Below are 18,917 nucleotides of genomic sequence, written 5' to 3'. Positions count from 1 at the left end.
GCTGTTGCTCTCTCGCTCTCTCCAATCCGCTCTGATTTCATGGTTAATATTGTGCGAGCACCATTTTGTTTTGTTTTCCCTGCACATGTAACTAAATTAGTTAAGCAAGAGATCAAAATCAAAATCAGCAGAAATTCTGTGTGGCTTTTCGACGCAAATTCACATTTTATCTACTTCTGCGTTCGTATCATTTTATTGTTGTTTAAAATCTCCATACTTGAAAACGTTGTCATTCTTCTTCTTATTTTTTATTTTTTTTTGTATACTATATACAGGACTGTCTGAGATAATTAGAATATTGTGATAAAGTCCATTATTTTCCAGTAATGCAATTAATTCCATACATTCCGGATTCATTGCAAATCATCTGAAATATTGCAAACCTTTTATTATTTTAATATTGCTGATTATGGCTTACAGCTTAAGAAAACCCAAGTATCCTATCTCAAAATATGAGAATTACCAAGTAAAAAAAAATGCCATAATCAGCAATATTTAAACAATAAAAGACTTGCAATATTTCAGTTGATTTGTAATGAATCCAGAATATATGGCAGTTTTACTTATTTAATTGCAGTACAGAAAATAAAGGACTTTATCACAATATTTTAATTTTCTGAGACGGTCCTGTATATGCAACATTTTTTTGCGTTTTCTTATCTTGCGTTCTGCTGTCATCTTGTGGCAGGTAGAGAAATTACAGCACTGGCAGATTTTAACAATAGATTGAAGGGAGGACTGTTCATTCTTTCAAATACCGTCATTTATCATTCCCTCTGGGACAAATACATGTAGAGAATGTTGGCAACAAATTTATATTGTGCTGTTGATTATTGTAGCCAAAAAAAAAAAAAGATACTAGCGTAAGAGTACTATTACTTTGAATAATATTATTCAAATAAAAGTAAAAAGTACTTCATAAACATGCACAAAAATAAGGAGGCATTCGGTGGAGGAAAAAGAAAAAAAAAACCTATTGGTGGATAAATTTGTTTATCTTTTTAAATAGGCAAAAATGTCGGACAAAAAAAACAAACTAGAAATATGCAAATTCAAATATTTCCACACAATCACAGTATTGAAATTTTGAATTACCACCGTGCAAAGATGATTAATTAGAGAATCATAAATAATTTGATTATACGGTATATTTAACTATATTGTCATCAATGTTGACATCTTTTTTATAACATATAACAATAGGAATTTACGCAGTAAGTGCATGTTACTGTATTTTATTTTGTGCATGGATTATATGACATTTTATGGGGGTGCACACTAATCCTGCAATGACCCATACATAGACGACAAGAGGAAGGCTTTAGAATAGATCAAGTACATTTGTATGACTGTAAAATTAATGTACAAGGTTAGGAACACGCTTACGTTAAAGGTAAAACTTTTGAGTCAGTAGAATGGGATCCCAAAAAGGCAATATTGAAATGATTATGTAATAAGATGACTTAGAAACATGTTATAGCAGTTAGCATTACGCATGACACAAACCTGAAGTAAATTGACAGCTGCACCACATGCAGCAAACAACCACTAATTGCCATGGAACAATGAAGCCCAACTCGTTGGCGTAACCTATATACGCACAATTAAGGAAAGGACAATTAAACACATTCACAGCAGCTAAATGATAGATAGATAGATAGATAGATAGATAGATAGATAGATAGATAGATAGATAGATAGATAGATAGATAGATAGATAGATAGATAGATAGATAGATAGATAGATAGATAGATAGAGAGAGGTTTTTCCAATACATCCATTTCCAATGAAAGCATGTGACATTTGTCACGGCCTTGCCATAAACGCGAACTTTGCTCAGTTTTATTAATAATGCGCTGTGCATAAAAAAGAAAGTGCAGCACGTCAACAGAAAATAAATCCCCAACGACATGGTGCGTTCGGGAAATCTGTAAAACAGAAAGCTTCTTATGACTAAGAAGCAACGTGGATACGTTCAATGCTGATAAAAATGAAAAAATGTAATCCAAGTATTCAAGAGAAAAAAAAACACATGTTAAAATATGTTTTAATAGATACTTGGTACAGCGTAAATAATGACGTTGAAGAAAAAAAACCTGAATTCCGTTCGTCATTGAAGGCAGCGCGCCCTGGCCGCGCCCCTCCTCCACTCCCCGGGCTCAGGTAACTTTTTCCCGGGCTCCCTTTCCTCCGTACGTGTCGGCCCGCCACTCTTCCTTCCTTCCTTCCAGCCAGGTCGGCAGGCAGGCAGGCCAAGCAACGGGACGGACCGCAGCCATGGCCGAATCCCAGCTCGTGTGCATGGAGGACGGCCGAATCGGCGTCCAGGTGCCGGAGACGCGGCCGGAGTTCTACTACAGCGAGGAGCAGCGCGCCGCCGTCGAGGAACTCCTCAAGAACGGCGACGGCGCCTTCAAAATGCGCCTCAAGGACGACGACATGAAAGACTTTTTATCGGCCCGAGAGGTGAAAATGCTCAACAACAACTTTAAACACTACCAGGAAAGCGGGGGCGGAGACAGGGAGGCGTCCGGGGCGGCGGCGGCGGCGGCGGCGTCGGGGTCGTCTCCTTCGTCGGACTCGGGGGTTCACTCCACCTACTGGCCACAGATGTCCGACACCGAGGTTCCGCCGCTGGACATCGGCTGGCCCAGCTGGGGCTTCTTCAAGGGGGTGACCCGGGTGGCCATCCACACGCACCCGCCCAAGGACAACGGACCCCATATCAAGGAGGTGGTGCGCAGGCTCATCCAGGGGGCCAGCAAGGTCAGCGGCCATCATTTACGACACTCATCATCATCATCATAATGAATAACAACGACACCTTATTTTTACATATTACACTATAGGCTATAGGTTAAATAATTACACTCACTTTAACTGAAGACGACTTTTTCACTTCGGCCTTAATAAATATTAAGTTCTTCGGTAGATTGTAATTTTGAAAGTATTTATTAATTTTACAAGTTTTATTTTGGCCAGAAAACTGTTTACATTTCATTTGTTGAAAAGTAGTGCCATAAAATATACTATTAAATATTTTCCTTAGGTGAATAATTGTGTTTAATCGTGATTATATTAACCAAAAATAATTGTTTTTTTTAAAGTTGGGCCAAAATTGCGCTAACCGACATTGACGCCTTTTAATAAGCTTTATTCTTACCTCTGCCAATGAGCTTAATATGTTTGCTTAGGGTGTTTTTTTGTTTTTTTTTGTTTGTTTTTTTGTGTGAATGATCACACCTAACCCAGTTGCACTCACTGACTAAGCAAGAGCTTGTTAAACGTCGACAAGGACGTGCATCCTGGAAGGTTTTGTCACACTTTTTGTCATTCAACTTGTTACGCAGAGTGATTAATTGACTTTATTGTGGGAATGCCGAAGCATTCCCACATATGGTTATTGTGATTTTTATTCTCCACACTTCTTTGCATAACATACTCCTACATAATACCTCCAATTTACATTGTACAAATTTGAACTAGCTTCAAAAATTCAATGTCAAGTTAGCGAGTTTTATGATCCCTATGGCGACAATTTTTTTTTGACAAGAACGGAGCCTGGTGGAAGATAATCACAGAGTTACTCTTGCTGAACATTTCTGAAGTGAAATGAGTCGAGTAATTCGAGTACCTCGATTAAAAGAAATTGCCGGAGGATTTTTTTTAAAATTGTTTATTTGGTGTGCACCATCAGGAAACTAAAAACAAACAAGTTAATTGTGTTTCGAACTGTATGACGTTTCGTGTTTAGTGGCTAGCAAGCTCGCCGCTAGCAGTGAGTGCCCGGCTAATAATCGCTAATGTAGTTTCAATCTTTTTTTTTTTTTTTTTTTTTTTTATTTGTCTCTATGACGGTCCTTCAGAATACATCTTTCCGTGAAACTGGTCTGTACCGCGAAAAGATCGGTGATGGCAAAGGGCATGTGCAATTAAATCGAAATTCACTTACAATTATAAGACTCCACATTTATGAAATTGGCATAATTGTAAACAAAAATAAAAGATTATTAATGCTAGGTATGAGTTGTTTAAATGTATAAATTCACACTTTTTTTTTTATATTATTTTAAAATAACTCATTTAATAAATCTTGCTTGGTCCAAAAGAAACTTGCAGAATTATCGTGTTTTAAAGAAATTTTTTACGTTTGAACATTTTCTTCGATCGTCCAAATCATGATTTCAATTATTACCAAATTAATTGCGACTCATATTTTCTTCACAATCGAGCAGCCCGAGTGACCGCTGTACTGTGCCAAAACTTTATCAATGATGTCATCAATTAAATTGCATTATAATTGGCTACAAAAAAAAAAAAAAAAAAAAAAAGGACCATAGCTTGTTTGTTACCAAAAGAACCCGGTCAAGTCAAGTCATCTATATTTTTGAATAACCAGCGTGATTGTTATTTGCTTTTTCTACTGAAGGGGGTGTCCAGGGTTTCTCCTGTGTACAAAATTCAGAGGCGGCCGCCTCCACCTAATCTGCTTGCCACCTCCAGACTCTTAACAAACTGATATCGCTCAACACAGCGCTCCAAGCTGTGTCGATTGAGCTCGGCAGCAGCATATATTTTAACTGCAGTTGCAGTGTTGCGCCATTATGGAGGCGCTATAATCAACAGCAATGCGCCTGAAGCAACGACTACTGAAGAAACAGCTGGAATCGGTCGTCGCCACTTGTCAGGATGGTGCCACATTTGCCTCAATTTGAGCCAGGAAAAAAAACAAGTGTCGATTAAAAATCAAAGCTTTTATCAGGTTGTGCCAGGCTGTTACGTAAACATTTCCTCCTTGGCAGAGGTTCGTCACCTTAGCGACAACAACGCACTTGGGGAAACCCCGTCTTTGCGCAAACATGTTCAATTCGGTGCATATGCTACATGCTAGCTTGAGCTTGTAGCCAATGATTTGACTTGTGAGGTGTTTTTATTTCCTTCATTGTTCATCAGAATGGTTAGATCACTGTGGCGTGTTGCTACTTGATAATACCTTTTAAAACTTTTACTTTTGTACCTTGACACCTGTCTTGGGAAAAAGTTTGGATGCACGCAATACCGAATCAAGCAAGTTGTTAACTCATTCAGTGCCATTGACGGCAATACACGTCAAAGATCCATTTTTACTGGGCTGGCAGTGAATGAGTTAAACGCATAAACAAGGAAGATTGTCAACATGAAGGCTCACCATCGATTGCGTAATTCTACAATTCATGAAACAAAAAGAACACGCTGAGTGAGCTGTGCTTTCAGGAAACGAACACGACGATTAATCATCCCACCTGTCACAATCTAAAGTATTTATTTTTAAATATGAATGACTGCTTTTGTTTTCCTTTCAATTCATTTGTCGTCACAGGTTTGAAGTTTTTTCTACTCACTACTCAGACATTAGATGAGACACAAATGAATCGAAATAAATCGATAGTCGAGCTGATGGTCACCATGTTGTGTTCAATTCATGATTGCTCCAAAGAAATGAATTAAAAATACTGAAATAATCCAGAATTTCAAAATGTCCCCACAAGGGCAAATGTGCAGTGTTTTCATAATTAAAGGGATACTTCACTTATTTAGCCAATTATCGCAATAAAAAGTTAAAAATGGAAATGACGTCACAAAGGGCTGAGATAACCAATCACAGCTCACCTGTTTTCTAAGTTTGGTCACGTGACATTCACAAGCTGAGCTGTGATTGGTTACCTGTGCCCTTTGTGATGTCATTTTCAGTCGACGGCCAGTTGAAAAATGTGTTTTTAAAGGTACTAATTGTACATGAGAAATAATGGAAATATAAAATGTATTATAGACAAAATATTAATGTTTGACTGCCAAAAATGGCTAAAAAAGTAAAGTATCACTTTAACATAATTGCTCTTCTGACTAATAAGATAAAGATGTGCCTTATTGATCCCCAGGTGATAACTACCACCTTACACAGATATAGAGATAAACCAAACGATTAAAAATAGATTAATGAGCTCAATAGATGTGTGAAATATAATTAACCTTCTCCTCGTGACGTAATAAAAAAAACAAAAAAACAGTAGAACTAACCCACATGGGCAAGTCCCACTTAAGGCCTTTGAATTTAATCGTTGAATCGTATAATCGATAATGGTTTAATTTCTGTGCTGGGCAGCCTGAAACGCGTCCAGGCGCGCACACCAAAATATTTGGGCCAGTCAGGCAGTTGTCAACTGAGGAAGATCACGCCAGCTCAGACTTGTTAACTTTGTGTTGTCGTTAAAAAAAAAAAAAAAAAAAAGACCAAATGGCAGCGAGAAGTCGCGTAAAAAGTTGAAATGAAAGAATAACAACACGGTAGATTTGCTGCCCGACTGGTTGATCGACATGTCGCTTTGTGTTTAATTTTAAACGCAGCTTTGTTTGAATGACATGACAGGGACAAACATGTTTATTATTTGTTGCGTTCAGCGACTGCGTCGTATTGTTTGTCGTAACAGTTTCTTTTTGTTTGAAATTCAAGAAGTTGGTTGCCATCCAGGACAGGACAAACATGACCTCGTATCATTTTATATAGCTGTGACTCTCATCCGCATGACAGTGAAATGAAGAACCATCCTTTTCTTAGAAGTAGCAAATACAATGAAAACAGCAGGGGCCCCACAATTGATCCCTGTGGAACGCCACACCAAATTGGGTCAGGGTGAGAGTCAGAGCAAGCAAGACGAACTCAAGATGTCCTGTCTGCCAAATAAGATCTAACCATCCATCCATTTTCTGAACCGCTTGTTCCTCACAACGGTCACGGGGGATGCTGGCACCTATCTCAGCTGGCTTTGGGCAGTAGGCGGGGTACACCCTGAACTGGTTGCCAGCCAATCGCAGGGCACACAGAGACAAACAACCATCCACACTCACAAGCACACCTAGGGACAATTCGGAGCACCCAATTAACCTGATGAGACCGGAGTACCCGGAGAAGACCCACGCGGGCACGGGGAGAACATGCAAAGTCCACCCAGGAAGGCTGGAGCCTGGACTCGAACACAAGTCCTCAGTACTGGGAGGCGGACGTGCTAACCAGTCAGCTACCGTGCCGCCTATTATTATTATTATTATTATTATTATTATTATTATTATTATTATTATTATTATTATTATTATTATTATTATTATTATTATTATTATTATTATTATTATTATTGTTGTTGTTGTTGTTGTTATTAGTAGTAGTAGAGATAGAACGCTAATTTTTTTTTCAAGGCCGATACAGATTATTAGTAGTCAAGGAGGCTGATAACAGATATTTCAAGCCAATATTAATTTGCAGTAAAATAGAGAGAAAACAAAAAAAAAAAAAAAAAGTTTTTTTGTTTTTGTTTTTTAACTATATTGACACATTTGTTTAAAAACAAATTTAACAAAAATTGCACGGCGCTTTAAGGGTCATTAGCATGTGTTAGGCTAAATTTAAAAAAAATAAAAATTAAAATTAAAAAGCAAATAAATAGATTTCTACTGTAATTTTTTAAAAATAAAATTCAACATAATTTATTTATTTATTTTTCAATTAAAATGTGTAGGGAGTTCCTATTTTCTATAAAGCGAAAATTTAAATAGATCCATAAATGAAAAATTCCCTGCATCTCACTGAGTGACAAATTCATGCGAATTCAGCTCATTTGGGGTTTTTTGTTCGGGTTTGTAAAACGTTTCGAAAGATCGTTGCAGTGAAAAATCATCTGAATATGTTCCAAATGTTTTCACAACAAGTAAAAAAAAAAAGTGTCTGTGAACATCTTACAATTCCCGATGAAAACCCCCAAATTCGCTACGTTGGCAAGTATTTACCGCTCAAGTGAGATACCAAACAGCTTTATCGGCCTTCAGATTAAACAAAATGGCCGATATTTGTCTAAAATGCCAAATATCGGCACCGATACGGGCCGATATTTATCAGTCTATATCAGTCTATCCCTAATTATTATTATATTTAGCATTAATATATATATATATATATATATATATATATATATATATATATTATTTATTAATTTATTTTTTATTGCGGGTGTACCTAATGTAGTGTCCGCTTTGAACCTTCCTCGATGAGGAAAGCCAGACGAGTTCAATGGAAGAGCAACGTTTCCACTAGTCGTAACTCCTCCGACGGGAGGCAGTAAACAAACCTTTGTATGGGGGCACACACAGGCGGAGGAAAAACCCGAGTAGCCGACCGGGGTTTTGTGTTGGTGTCACTTAAAATTCTAGCAGAGGAGAAGTCAAAGAAGTTTCCGACATTCGTTTTGTTGCGCAATAAAGGCGGGCAGAAACAAGAACTGTGGGTGACCCACTTCCAGGCCGAGTGTGTCAGCTGGAGGAAGAAATGAGTCAGTGGTGTTGTAAAAAAAAAAAAAAAAACCCTAAGGGGTCTGCTGAATAGAACCAACTCATTGAAATTCCCTCCAAGGTTATTTTGTTGTTGTCATTTGGACTTTTTGACTTCAAACTGTTTATTTCCATTGGGCAAGGTGTCGGTTATCATGAATAAATGCCTGAAAGAGCAATTGCATTAATTACATACACGTCGCTGGCTAAATTATTTTGAAACATTTTGATTGTTTCTAGTCATTGTGTTTATTTCTATTGTGCGGGGTTGGTGGTTTTTTTAATTACTAAGTGGCAAGAAAAGCACCCGCAAGTGCCCCAATGTGCTGTGGACTATTTTTGAATGGATTATTATAGAGTTGTTTATACATTTTTACAAGTTCATTTATTTCTATTGTGCACAGCGGTGTTTATGATGAATAACGAGCGAGAGGAACATAATTGCACAAACTTATGACACGTGTTGTATGTTGTGTCGGCTTGTGGGTGAGCATGCTGCGGTTTTTTTTTTGGGTTTTTTTTGGACAAGATTATTTTTAGCTCTTGCCTTCATTTCTATAGTGCAGGTTGCTGTTTTTATTTTATTTTATTTATTAAGAAAAGCACCGGCAAGTGTCCCGATGTGCTGTGGACTATTTTTGAGTAGATTATTTTAGAGTTGTTTATACAATTTTACAAGTTAATTTATTTCTATTGTGCACAGTGATGTTTATGATGAATAACTAGTGAGAGGAACATAACTGCACAAACTTATGACACGTTTTGTATGTTGTCGGCTTGTGGGTGAGCATGCTGGGGTTTTTTTTGTTTTGTTTTTTACTAGATTATTTTTAGTTCTTGCATTCATTTCTATCGTGCAATGTTGCGGTTAGCTGGTTATCATGAATAGATGAAAAGAGGAGAATAACCACCCAATCCGATGACACATACGTTGTGCGTGAATGTATCCAAAGTTGTTTATTTCTATTTGTTCTGTTTATTTCTCATCGCAGGTGATTGCCATCGTGATGGACCTGCTGACAGACCTCCAGATCCTGCAGGACCTGATGGACGCCGCCTGGCGTCGCTCGGTGCCCGTCTACATCCTGCTGGACAACCACGGCGTGCCGCACTTCCTGGACATGTGCTCTCGGCTGCAGATCGGCGCCCAGCACCTGCGGGTAAGACTTTTCCCCGACGAGGTGATGCATTTTCACGCACAAATTTTCAGCGGTGTTTCGCAACTACATTGAAATGTCAATCTAAACTCTTTTTTTTTTTTTTTTTTTGATTGTTTTGTTTTGCTGTCTGATGGCGAAGTCAAATTTGGCTCCAATGCTCCACCCACATTGTGCGCTGTATGGCAAAAATAAAGCTTTCTATTGTTATTTAAAGTTTTCCAAAATTTTAACATTTTATTCATTTGTATTTTATTTTTTTAGATATTTAAAAATAAAAATTATGAGGGTTGCCGGTGTCAGCATCATCTTTTATTGAGTGGAAATGTAAATAAATTGCGAAATTGCATACGTAGCCAATTTGGGGTTTTTGTCAGGGTTCCAAAAAAGGTTTCAAAAGACAGTGAAAAATTGTCTGAATATGTTCGAAATGTCTTTGCGACAAGTAAAAATTGTCTGTGAACGTCTCAGTGAGATATACGATTTATCGGCCTTCAGATTCGTAAAAAAGGACGATGCCGATATTTGGTCGATCCCTAAATGTAAATGTTGCCCCTCTGTTTGCATTAGGGATATAATGATATCCATATATTTCTATCCGTTACAATTTTGCATCAATTAGCATTAGAATATGGCTAAGTTTCATCATTATTCACAAATCTGTTTAAAAATAGTGCGGAAAAGAGCGTTTTGATCTCTTATACTCTGCTGCCATCTGCGGGCCGTTTTTGTAATAACTACCATTGCTTCAAGCATCCTCTTCAGTTCAGAGGCTGCATCAAAGCCAAAAACGTATAAATACATCTTTTGGAAGGCATGGTGATATTTAAAATAGAACGTATTTATACGTTTTTTTGGGAGTAAATGAGTTAAATGGTCAGATGGCAAAAGTTGCAATAAAACTGTTGCCATCTATATGACTGAATATTGCGATTGTTTTGTGTTTTCAACATAAAAGGCATTTTTTTTCACACTAAGTCAATTAAGATATATTTTTTTTAAATATATTGTATATACTATTTTTGTGAGGCTGCGAAGCTGGTGACATCATCGCCGCCTTCACTGGAACAGGATGTCGATTTGCATGTTTTTATTTGTCGACAGCGGACACCTGCTGCCGCTCTTGTTTATTTTCAAAGTCATTTCCTGAAAGGTGCGCTTGCATCGCTCAACCGCAGAAATGCGGGACGGCGAGCCAACCGCACGCAGGCTGACATTTTCAAGAGGTTTTGAACGTGTGGCATTATGAGTTATAAGTTTGTGTGTTGTTCTCGGGAAGGAACGTTGTCCGGACAAAGATAATCATGTTATTGTCTCGGATATATTCCTAAATGGCAATTTATGGCTATTTTTCAGAACATTCGTGCCCGAACACTGACGGGGGTGGGCTTCAACTTGTCCTTCGGCAGACTCCCCGGCTCCCTGTGCTCCAAGTACATGCTGGTGGACGGGGACAAGGTGGTCTTTGGATCCTACAGGTGAGAAAACTAAATTTACACAGGAAATCATTTCCCATTGGCTGATGGCGCTGTTACATATTCTGCCTAGCAACAAGTGACCCCTCTACTTTTGTATTGTTTTTACTCAGCCCCCCCCGAAGCCTGTTTCACTTTGCAATACGAAATTCAGAAGGCTTGTCCATTATGAGTAGACCCACAAAAAAAAAAAAAAGTCTCAACAAGCCGTGTTTGAAAATACACAGGAAGTCAGCCATTTTTGCTTTGAAGCAGGCAATTAAAATTCAATTTGTGGTTTTGGTTGTCCCATCTGAATTATTAAATATAAATAAATAAATAAATAAATAGACAGCCCTTGGAGCCAGTTTGACTTAGAAACCTGACATTTGGTAGGCATGTTTATCACGAGTAGACCCACAAAAAAAAAAAAAAAAAAGTCTCAAGAAGCCATGTTTGAAAGCACACAGGAAGTCTGACATTTTGGTGCCAATTAAGGTTTCATTTGGAGCAAAAAAAATTGCCCCTGAAGCCAGTTTGACTTATCACAAGTAGACCCACAAAAAAGTCATTATTGAAAACACAAAAGAAATCTGACATTTTGAAGCAGGCAATTAAAATTCAATTTGCAGTTTTGGTCGTCCCATCTCAATTATTTAAAAAATAAAATACATAAAAAATTAGCCCCTGGAGCCAGTTTGAATTAGCAACTTGAAATTTGCTAGGCACATTTATAACACGAGTAGACCCACAAAAAAAAAAAAAAAGTCTCAAGAAGCCATACTTGAAAGCACACAGGAAGTCTGACATTTTGAAGCAGCCAAGATTCAAATTTTGAATTAACAACTTGAAATTTGGTAAGCACGTTTATCACGAGTAGACCCACAAAATTCGATAAAATTTTTGTTGACAGAATTTGATGAAAAACAATATTATTAATTCAGGCCTAAAAAAAAAATTAAATAAATAATTGCTTTAAATTGGACAGCGCTAATACACAAAACATCCCCAAAAAAAAAAAAAAAAGTCAAAGTATAAAAACTTAGAATAACATTACATAAACAATCAAGCTGACTCAAGGCAGAGCAAAAAAAAAAAAAAGTTCAAACAAACAAGTTGGAGCAGTAATTATCGCCCGGTTTGATTTCAGTGCGCTGCCACGCCCTCAAGACTCGATGTTCTCGTTTTTTTTTTTTTTTTTAAACGCTTATAGCGCTAAGCTTGAAAGCGTCATTAGCGCTCCGTGATTGACACCAGTCCATTAAAACGAGGGATCAGTTGCACCTGCGCTGTCAAAGTGACACCTGGGCCAAAAACTCATTAAAAGATCTGCTCGGGCGGTTTTGATGTCAGCGATTGCGCTGATTTTCACCGTTAATGAATAGCGGCTGCATCAAAGAAAAAAAGATAATCGATCAGCGATTCAATCATAAAGTGCATCATTATTTGCATTTAAACAACTTTTATATTTCCTACGCAGTCAACCGGCGTCATTCGCGAGGGATCGAGGCTCGACACAAATAGCGATGAACCCAAAAACGTCTTTTAAAAAAATAAAAAAATTACTAAGAAACATTAAATATAACATGCAATGTTTTCTTTTGCGGAGCCGATCAATTATGTCATTGATCCATCAGGTAAATTAAGACATTACAGCCGATCACTGATTTTGCATAAAATGCTTAATATCTAGCGATTTATTTATTCAATTTATTATATTACTTTTCCCCAGTACAAAGGGCTCTCTTGCATAAAAATTACCGTTGAAGGATGACACAAAACTGTGAAGCTAAGCCATGTCTGCCATCTAGTGGTGACTGGCGATATTACAACAATAATTGACAGATTTATTTATTTTTTATGCACTTTTTTCCCAATATTTTTTAATATTTTGACACCATTTTTTTCTGTGATTACTTCTGTATGCTCTAGCATAAAAAAAAAAAAAAAAAAAAAAAAAAAAAAAACGTATAAAAACGTCTTTGGGACACTTAAAACATAAAAAAAAACGTATTTACACGTTATTGGGAGCAAATGAGTTAATTGGATTCCTGCAATGGTGGTGATGTAACACAAAACTCGCATGTGGTGCGGCAGCTTCTCGTGGTCGACGTCGCGCATGGACCGCAACGCCATCGCGGTGATGACGGGCCAGGTGGTGGAGTTCTTCGACCAGGACTTCCGCGAGCTCTACGCCGTGTCGGAGAAGCTGGACCTCTTCCGCGAGTTCCACGTCAGCCCGCCGGCCCCCGCCGTCGCCGGCGCCAGCGCGCGCGCCAAGGCGGGTCCCAAGCGCCCGCCCTTGCCCGCCACCACCTCCCGCTTCCAAGTCAGCCTGGGCGACGCCCGCAAGGTCAACAACATCGAGGTCCCCGCTCACAAGTACTACAACCCCAAGTACTTCCTCATGTTCCCGGACGCGCCGCAGCCCGCCCGCTCCCTGCAGGGCCCCACCCGGCCGTCGCAGCTCCTGAGCCTCATCGAGCCCGCCGAGCCGGTCACCAGCAGCGAGAAGCTGGACCGCCTCAGCCCGCTGCCGTCGGAGCCCCCCGTGGAGTTCTTCAAGAAACCCAACGGGGTCCCGCAGCAGGAGAAGAAGAGACTGACGCTGAGGCAGAAGATCACCAAGAGGCTGTCGGCCAGCAAGCTGTCCATCAACAGCGGGCGCTCCAGCCCCGCCCCCGCCGGCTCCACCGCCCACCTGGAGGGCCAGGACCACCCGGAGGTCAAGGTCAAGTCGCCCACCGGCAAGCTGAGGCTCTTCAAGAGGCCGTCGGCGCTCGGGCCCCGCAACGACTCGGTGCAGACGGTGGACACGGCGCAGGACAACATAAGTGAGTGGCGGAAATTGGAAAAGTCTACACACCCCGGTTCAAATGCCAGCTTTTGCAGTTATACAAGTCATTTCAAAATATTTATTTTTTCCTCTGAATCAGGTTATTATATAGTTTTGGAATTTTTATTTCAGTTAGTTTTTATTTTGTTTCAAGTTTGGCTTTTTTAATGAAGTACATTGGCACCTCTAGCATTTTATTTGATATTGTAAAATATCAAATATCAATTGGTCAAAAGTTGACGCAGTTCCTGGGGTGCAGGTGAACACCAAGTAAAGAAAAATAAAAAAATAAATCACTCATTAAAATTCTAACAAAAAATCAATAATGTAAAAATAATAATTATTAATAGAAATATTATTAATTATATTATATATATTATAAATATTATTATTATAGAAACAAATAGATAATAGAATAAATAATATAGCAAATATATTAATTTATACTGTACAGCAATACATACAAACATTGATAAATACAAATATAAAAATCTAGTTGTAATTGTAAAATTAGTTCGTTTTTATTTATTTACTTATTTAAAAAATGCTTAATTTTAGTTTAGTTTTAGTTTGTTTCGGTATTAATTTAACAAAATTGTTTTTGGATATCTAGTTTTTTTCATTAACGAAAAAAGTCCTGTTACGACTCGATTGGAAAATCTTTTTGAGAGTTGCAAAAGTGTGCACACCCAGTCGCAGCTGGGGGTGGGATGGCGTGCGATAGCTTGTGCAACCACATTCTCACCATTTTGTTTTTTATTTACATTTACTTCCCTTTTTGTCAAGATTTTGAGAAAAAAAAATATTGTACAATTGGTTGAAAAAGTTTTGAATTTTTTTTTCTTAGTCGCAATTTTGTTTTTTTAATCACAAAAAAATATAGCATGTCAACAATGGTGAGTAGACTTTTTTTTTTTTTTTTTTTTATTCCAGACTTTTTTTTTTGTAATTACAAATTATTACATATTTTATTTCAATTTTACATCAGTATATTTAATTTATTTATGTATTTTATTTATTTATTATTCATTTGAAAATTGTATTATATTGATACTTATTTTGTATTATTGCGCTTACAATTTTTGATTTTTTTTTTTTTTTTTACATGTAGTCAATATTATTTTCCCTCATCTTGTAATTATTGTAATGTTACAACTTATTGTACTTATAATTCTGCTGTAGTATTTTATTCTTATGAATACATAAGCGTTGTTTTTATTGCCTGACTGTGATAGATTTATTTTTTTATTTTTTTTAAATAATGATAATTTTTCCATTTCTATCCACAGGCATGAAGAGTAATCGTCGATCCAAGCAAGTCTGCAAAGTGTCCTGAGGTCTCGTTTTTTGTTTTTTTTTGTTTTTTTGGACAAATACATTTTTTCTCAAGTATATTTGAAAGGGTTTACATGCACTCAATTCACTTTTTTGTTCTGTAGCGTGTAACGTATCTGAGCAAAGACTCGGACTTTCTGCTGCTCGGTGGACGTAGCCTGCTTAGATGAACCAATCCGAGGGGATATTCAAACAAAAACGAAAAAAAAAAAAAAAAAAAAAAAAAAAGATCATCAGTGCCTTCTTCATTGTTGGAGAAAAATAAAATCACTTTTTTTTTTTTTTTTTTTGTCTTTCAGTGTTGTTCATAATTTGGATTCTTTGAGGTGTTTTTTGTCGATGTTGAGTTGCGAGGAGTGAAGCGGTTCGGAAAACGGATGGATGTTTTCATTGAAAAACATTTAGTTACCAATTTGATTTTATTTGGTTTTAGATATTTGCTCTGTCCACTAGAGGGCAGCAAAGAACACGTACAAAAGAATTCATTTTGATTCAACTTTTTATATTAGGTAGACCTTTCGTGCTCAGTTGACACTGTCAGAGAAATACTTCGGTCATATAACAATATTTACATATATAACATACAATTGTATATTAACAACCATTTTCAGCCATTTGCAACCTGAGGTTGAAGTTGTACAAAGATAGAGGAAGTGGTCGTGAAAAAAAAAAAAAAAAAAAAAGACAAACTGATACAGGAAGTGCACGTGTGTCTTTTGTATACATATTTTGTCTAAAAATGTTTTTCTTTACGAAGACAATCTGCATGAAACAAAAGCAGAAGTACAGTTAAAAAAAAAAAAAAAAAAAAAAAAAACACTCCACAGCTGCTTGCACCGAGGAAGAGGAAGTGATGAAGAGTTTAACCCTGAAAAAGGTCCTTTAAATATCCACCTTTGTTTGTTCAACAAGCTCCGCCCCCACGCATACACCAAAAAAACAAAGAGAGAAAATATTCTACGCCATTTGCCTGTAAATTCTAAAAATGTTTAGATGAGCAGATGGCGTGAAAACTGAACAAGGACCCCTCCGGGTTTCAATCAAAGTCCAGAAATGAAGTCCACGTCTTCGGTCACTGTACAACAACTTGGTGAGGGGGCGGGCTTTGGGTCCTTTGGCCCCGCTCCAAATCTAGGCACAGTGCTGTCCACGGGGACTCGCTTCCGTCGGGCCCACATAATAATAACGGAGAGGAAACGTCTCCGTTTTGGATCCAAAATGTCCGCCGACGGGCGGGAGTCCGGTTCAGTCCTGCTGGTTCTGGTTCTGCTTGATCAACTTCTTCTTGCGCTGGGACACCAGGTCGTAGAAGGGGTCCTTGGTGATGCTCGCCCTTTCAAAAATTCAAAAAGAGGTCACGCGATCATTTGCGAGGCCCACAGAATATTGTGTTGTTATAAAAACACACAACCTAAAAAAAAAAAAAAAAAGTAGATTTCTATCTGTTTCCGTTTTGCAGCAATTATCATTAGAATATGGCTAATTTTCATCATTATTCACATCTTTTTAGAATTGTGAAGTAATTGAGCTTTTTTTTTTTTAAACATGCCCTGGTTGATCTCTTATACTCTGCTGGCCGATTGTGTAATAACTACCATTTCTGCAACTGTTCTCTGGAGTTGAGAGGCTGCATCAAAGCCTAATGTATGCACTAGCATTAAAAAAAAAAAAACGTGTAAATACGTCTTTAGGACACGAAAACATTTAAAATAGAACGTATTTATACGTTTTTTGGGAGCATTGCAAAACATTTTTAATTGTTATTTATTCCCAGTGCATTTCCATGGGTGTTAACATAAAATGTATTTAATAGATCAAGCCATTGGTTGTCAAACTTTTCAAACCAAATGTTAAAGAAAAAAAAAGGGTTGTTTGCGTCACCAATGTACCGAAACCGCGTTGTTACCTGATGGCGTGGATCCAGGAGTCCCGCTCGCCGGCGCTGGCGGCGCAGATGGCGTACGATTGGTGTTTGCCCTCCACCACGCGTCCGTCCGTCTCCGTCTTGCACGCTTTGATCTTCTGACCGCGACTGTTGGGGTTGTACAACTCCAGGCAGTACTAGCGGCGACGCAACGGCGGCAAAACATGAGAAATGGAAAGACATAGAGAAATGCAAATTACAATACATGTGTCATGTATTCAAAATAATTTAATGCTAAAGGAAGATAATGCATACATTATATAAAAAAATAAATATAAAACTCTAATTAAAACAATATACATTACATAGTTTAATTTTATTTTTTATATATTTTTTAAATTAATTAATATATAATTGTATTTTAATATTTGTTATTTCAGCATTAAAATGCTATGAATTAAGAAATATGTTTATAAATGTGTAAATAAATACACAATTTAAAAAATATATAAAAGTATAACTAAAACAATAGAAATTATATAGTATAATTTATTTGTTTATTTATATTTTCTTAATGAATTATTATATAATTATATTTTAATATTTCTTATTTCAGCATTAATAATTATTATAATATAATTATTATAATTAATAAATATGTTTAGAAATATGTGAATAAATAAACAATTTAAAAAAATAAATATAAAATTATAATTAAAACTATAAATTATATAGTAGAATTTTATGTACTTTTATTAATATTTTTTTAAAGAATTAATATATAATGATATTTTAATATTTGTTATTTCAGCAATAAAAAGCTATGAATTAATACATGTTTATAAATACCATATGTGAATAAATACACAATTTAAAAAAATAAGTAAAAAAAAAAAGTATAATTAAAACAATATAAATGATGTAACATAATTTTATTTTTTTAAATATTTTTTTGAAATGAATGAATATTTCTGTAAATGAATAATAAAGAGAGAGAGTTGTTAGTGATATTTGAACGCTCACAGGTTTGCGCGGGAAGGGGACGTCTCTGACGCACAAGTTCTCCAGTGGGATGATGCCTCTGGGCTCTTTATCCTGCCGGCGAAAAGCCAACCATCATGGATAGAAAAAGTCTACACACCCCTCTTAGAAATGACATACTGGTGTCCTGATCAACTTAAAAAAAAAAATAAAAAATGCCAACTAGTAAAGTTGAATTGGTTCATTTTGCACACAGCCACATCCCATTATAAGGGGGTGTGTACACTTATGCAACCACATTCTATTTTGGTTATTTTAACCTGTCCTCTTGAAAATATATGTTTTTTGTTGCAATTGAGTTGTACATTACGGTGGGAAAGGTTTGAAATGATGCCGCTCGGTCACATTTAAAGAGGGGGTGTGTAGACTTTTGAGATATCCCACTCGTAGCTTGTTCGCAAACAAGGAAGTGTCTGGACTTACGGTGGTGAACTCAAAGTAGTAGAGACAGTTGTCGGTCAGGATGAACCATCGCCTCTTCCACGTTTTCACGCGGCCGCCTTCAAATGGAGGCGAAAAAAATGATGAAATATTAAAAAAAAAAAAATTGATGAAAAAAACAAAGTGAAGGAAGCGAAGCGCACGTTGTACCGAGTTTGAGGAGCCAGCCTTCCCTGTCCGGGTTGAAGAACGTGTGCGTCAGGTCGTTGCCGTCGTCCTCGGGGATCTTGAACGGCTCCTTGCGGATGCTCTCGTAAAGTTTCTGAAACACACACAAAAAAAAAAATGAAGAATCGTCAATATGACATACATAAGTCATAGAAATGCAATAATAAGAATGAATGAAAATAGAAAAAAATTGTAATACAAAATACGCAAAAGTAAATCAACAAAAAAAAAACAATATTACTAATAATTTTAATATAAAATTAAT

General features: G+C 37.0%; 2 protein-coding genes across 3 annotated transcripts in view; one reads left to right on the top strand and one right to left on the bottom strand.

Annotated features, from left to right (window-relative positions):
* Positions 1 to 2,110: 2,110 nt before the first annotated feature.
* Positions 2,111 to 15,785, top strand: fam83fb (family with sequence similarity 83 member Fb). Its single transcript, XM_077524695.1, has 5 exons — positions 2,111 to 2,767; positions 9,349 to 9,516; positions 10,870 to 10,991; positions 13,065 to 13,801; positions 15,093 to 15,785. Exons 1-5 carry the CDS (start codon positions 2,279 to 2,281, stop codon positions 15,137 to 15,139), a joined length of 1,563 nt encoding a protein of 520 aa, XP_077380821.1. The 5' UTR covers positions 2,111 to 2,278; the 3' UTR covers positions 15,140 to 15,785.
* The window catches only part of cyth4b (cytohesin 4b), an 18,169-nt gene continuing 14,871 nt past the window's right edge, over positions 15,620 to 18,917 (bottom strand). For both annotated transcript variants that reach the window (XM_077524696.1, XM_077524697.1), the window contains exons 9-13: positions 18,635 to 18,746; positions 18,467 to 18,543; positions 18,026 to 18,097; positions 17,045 to 17,199; positions 15,620 to 16,471 (exon numbers count right to left, since the gene is read on the bottom strand). In XM_077524696.1, coding sequence (XP_077380822.1) covers positions 16,384 to 16,471; positions 17,045 to 17,199; positions 18,026 to 18,097; positions 18,467 to 18,543; positions 18,635 to 18,746 — 504 coding nt within the window. In that variant the 3' untranslated portion in view covers positions 15,620 to 16,383. The remainder of the gene's footprint in view (positions 16,472 to 17,044; positions 17,200 to 18,025; positions 18,098 to 18,466; positions 18,544 to 18,634; positions 18,747 to 18,917) is intronic.

Source organism: Festucalex cinctus, chromosome 6 (assembly GCF_051991245.1).
Source record: "Festucalex cinctus isolate MCC-2025b chromosome 6, RoL_Fcin_1.0, whole genome shotgun sequence".
NCBI classification, from domain to species: domain Eukaryota; kingdom Metazoa; phylum Chordata; class Actinopteri; order Syngnathiformes; family Syngnathidae; genus Festucalex; species Festucalex cinctus.
This window is presented reverse-complemented; position numbering and strand designations above follow the sequence as displayed.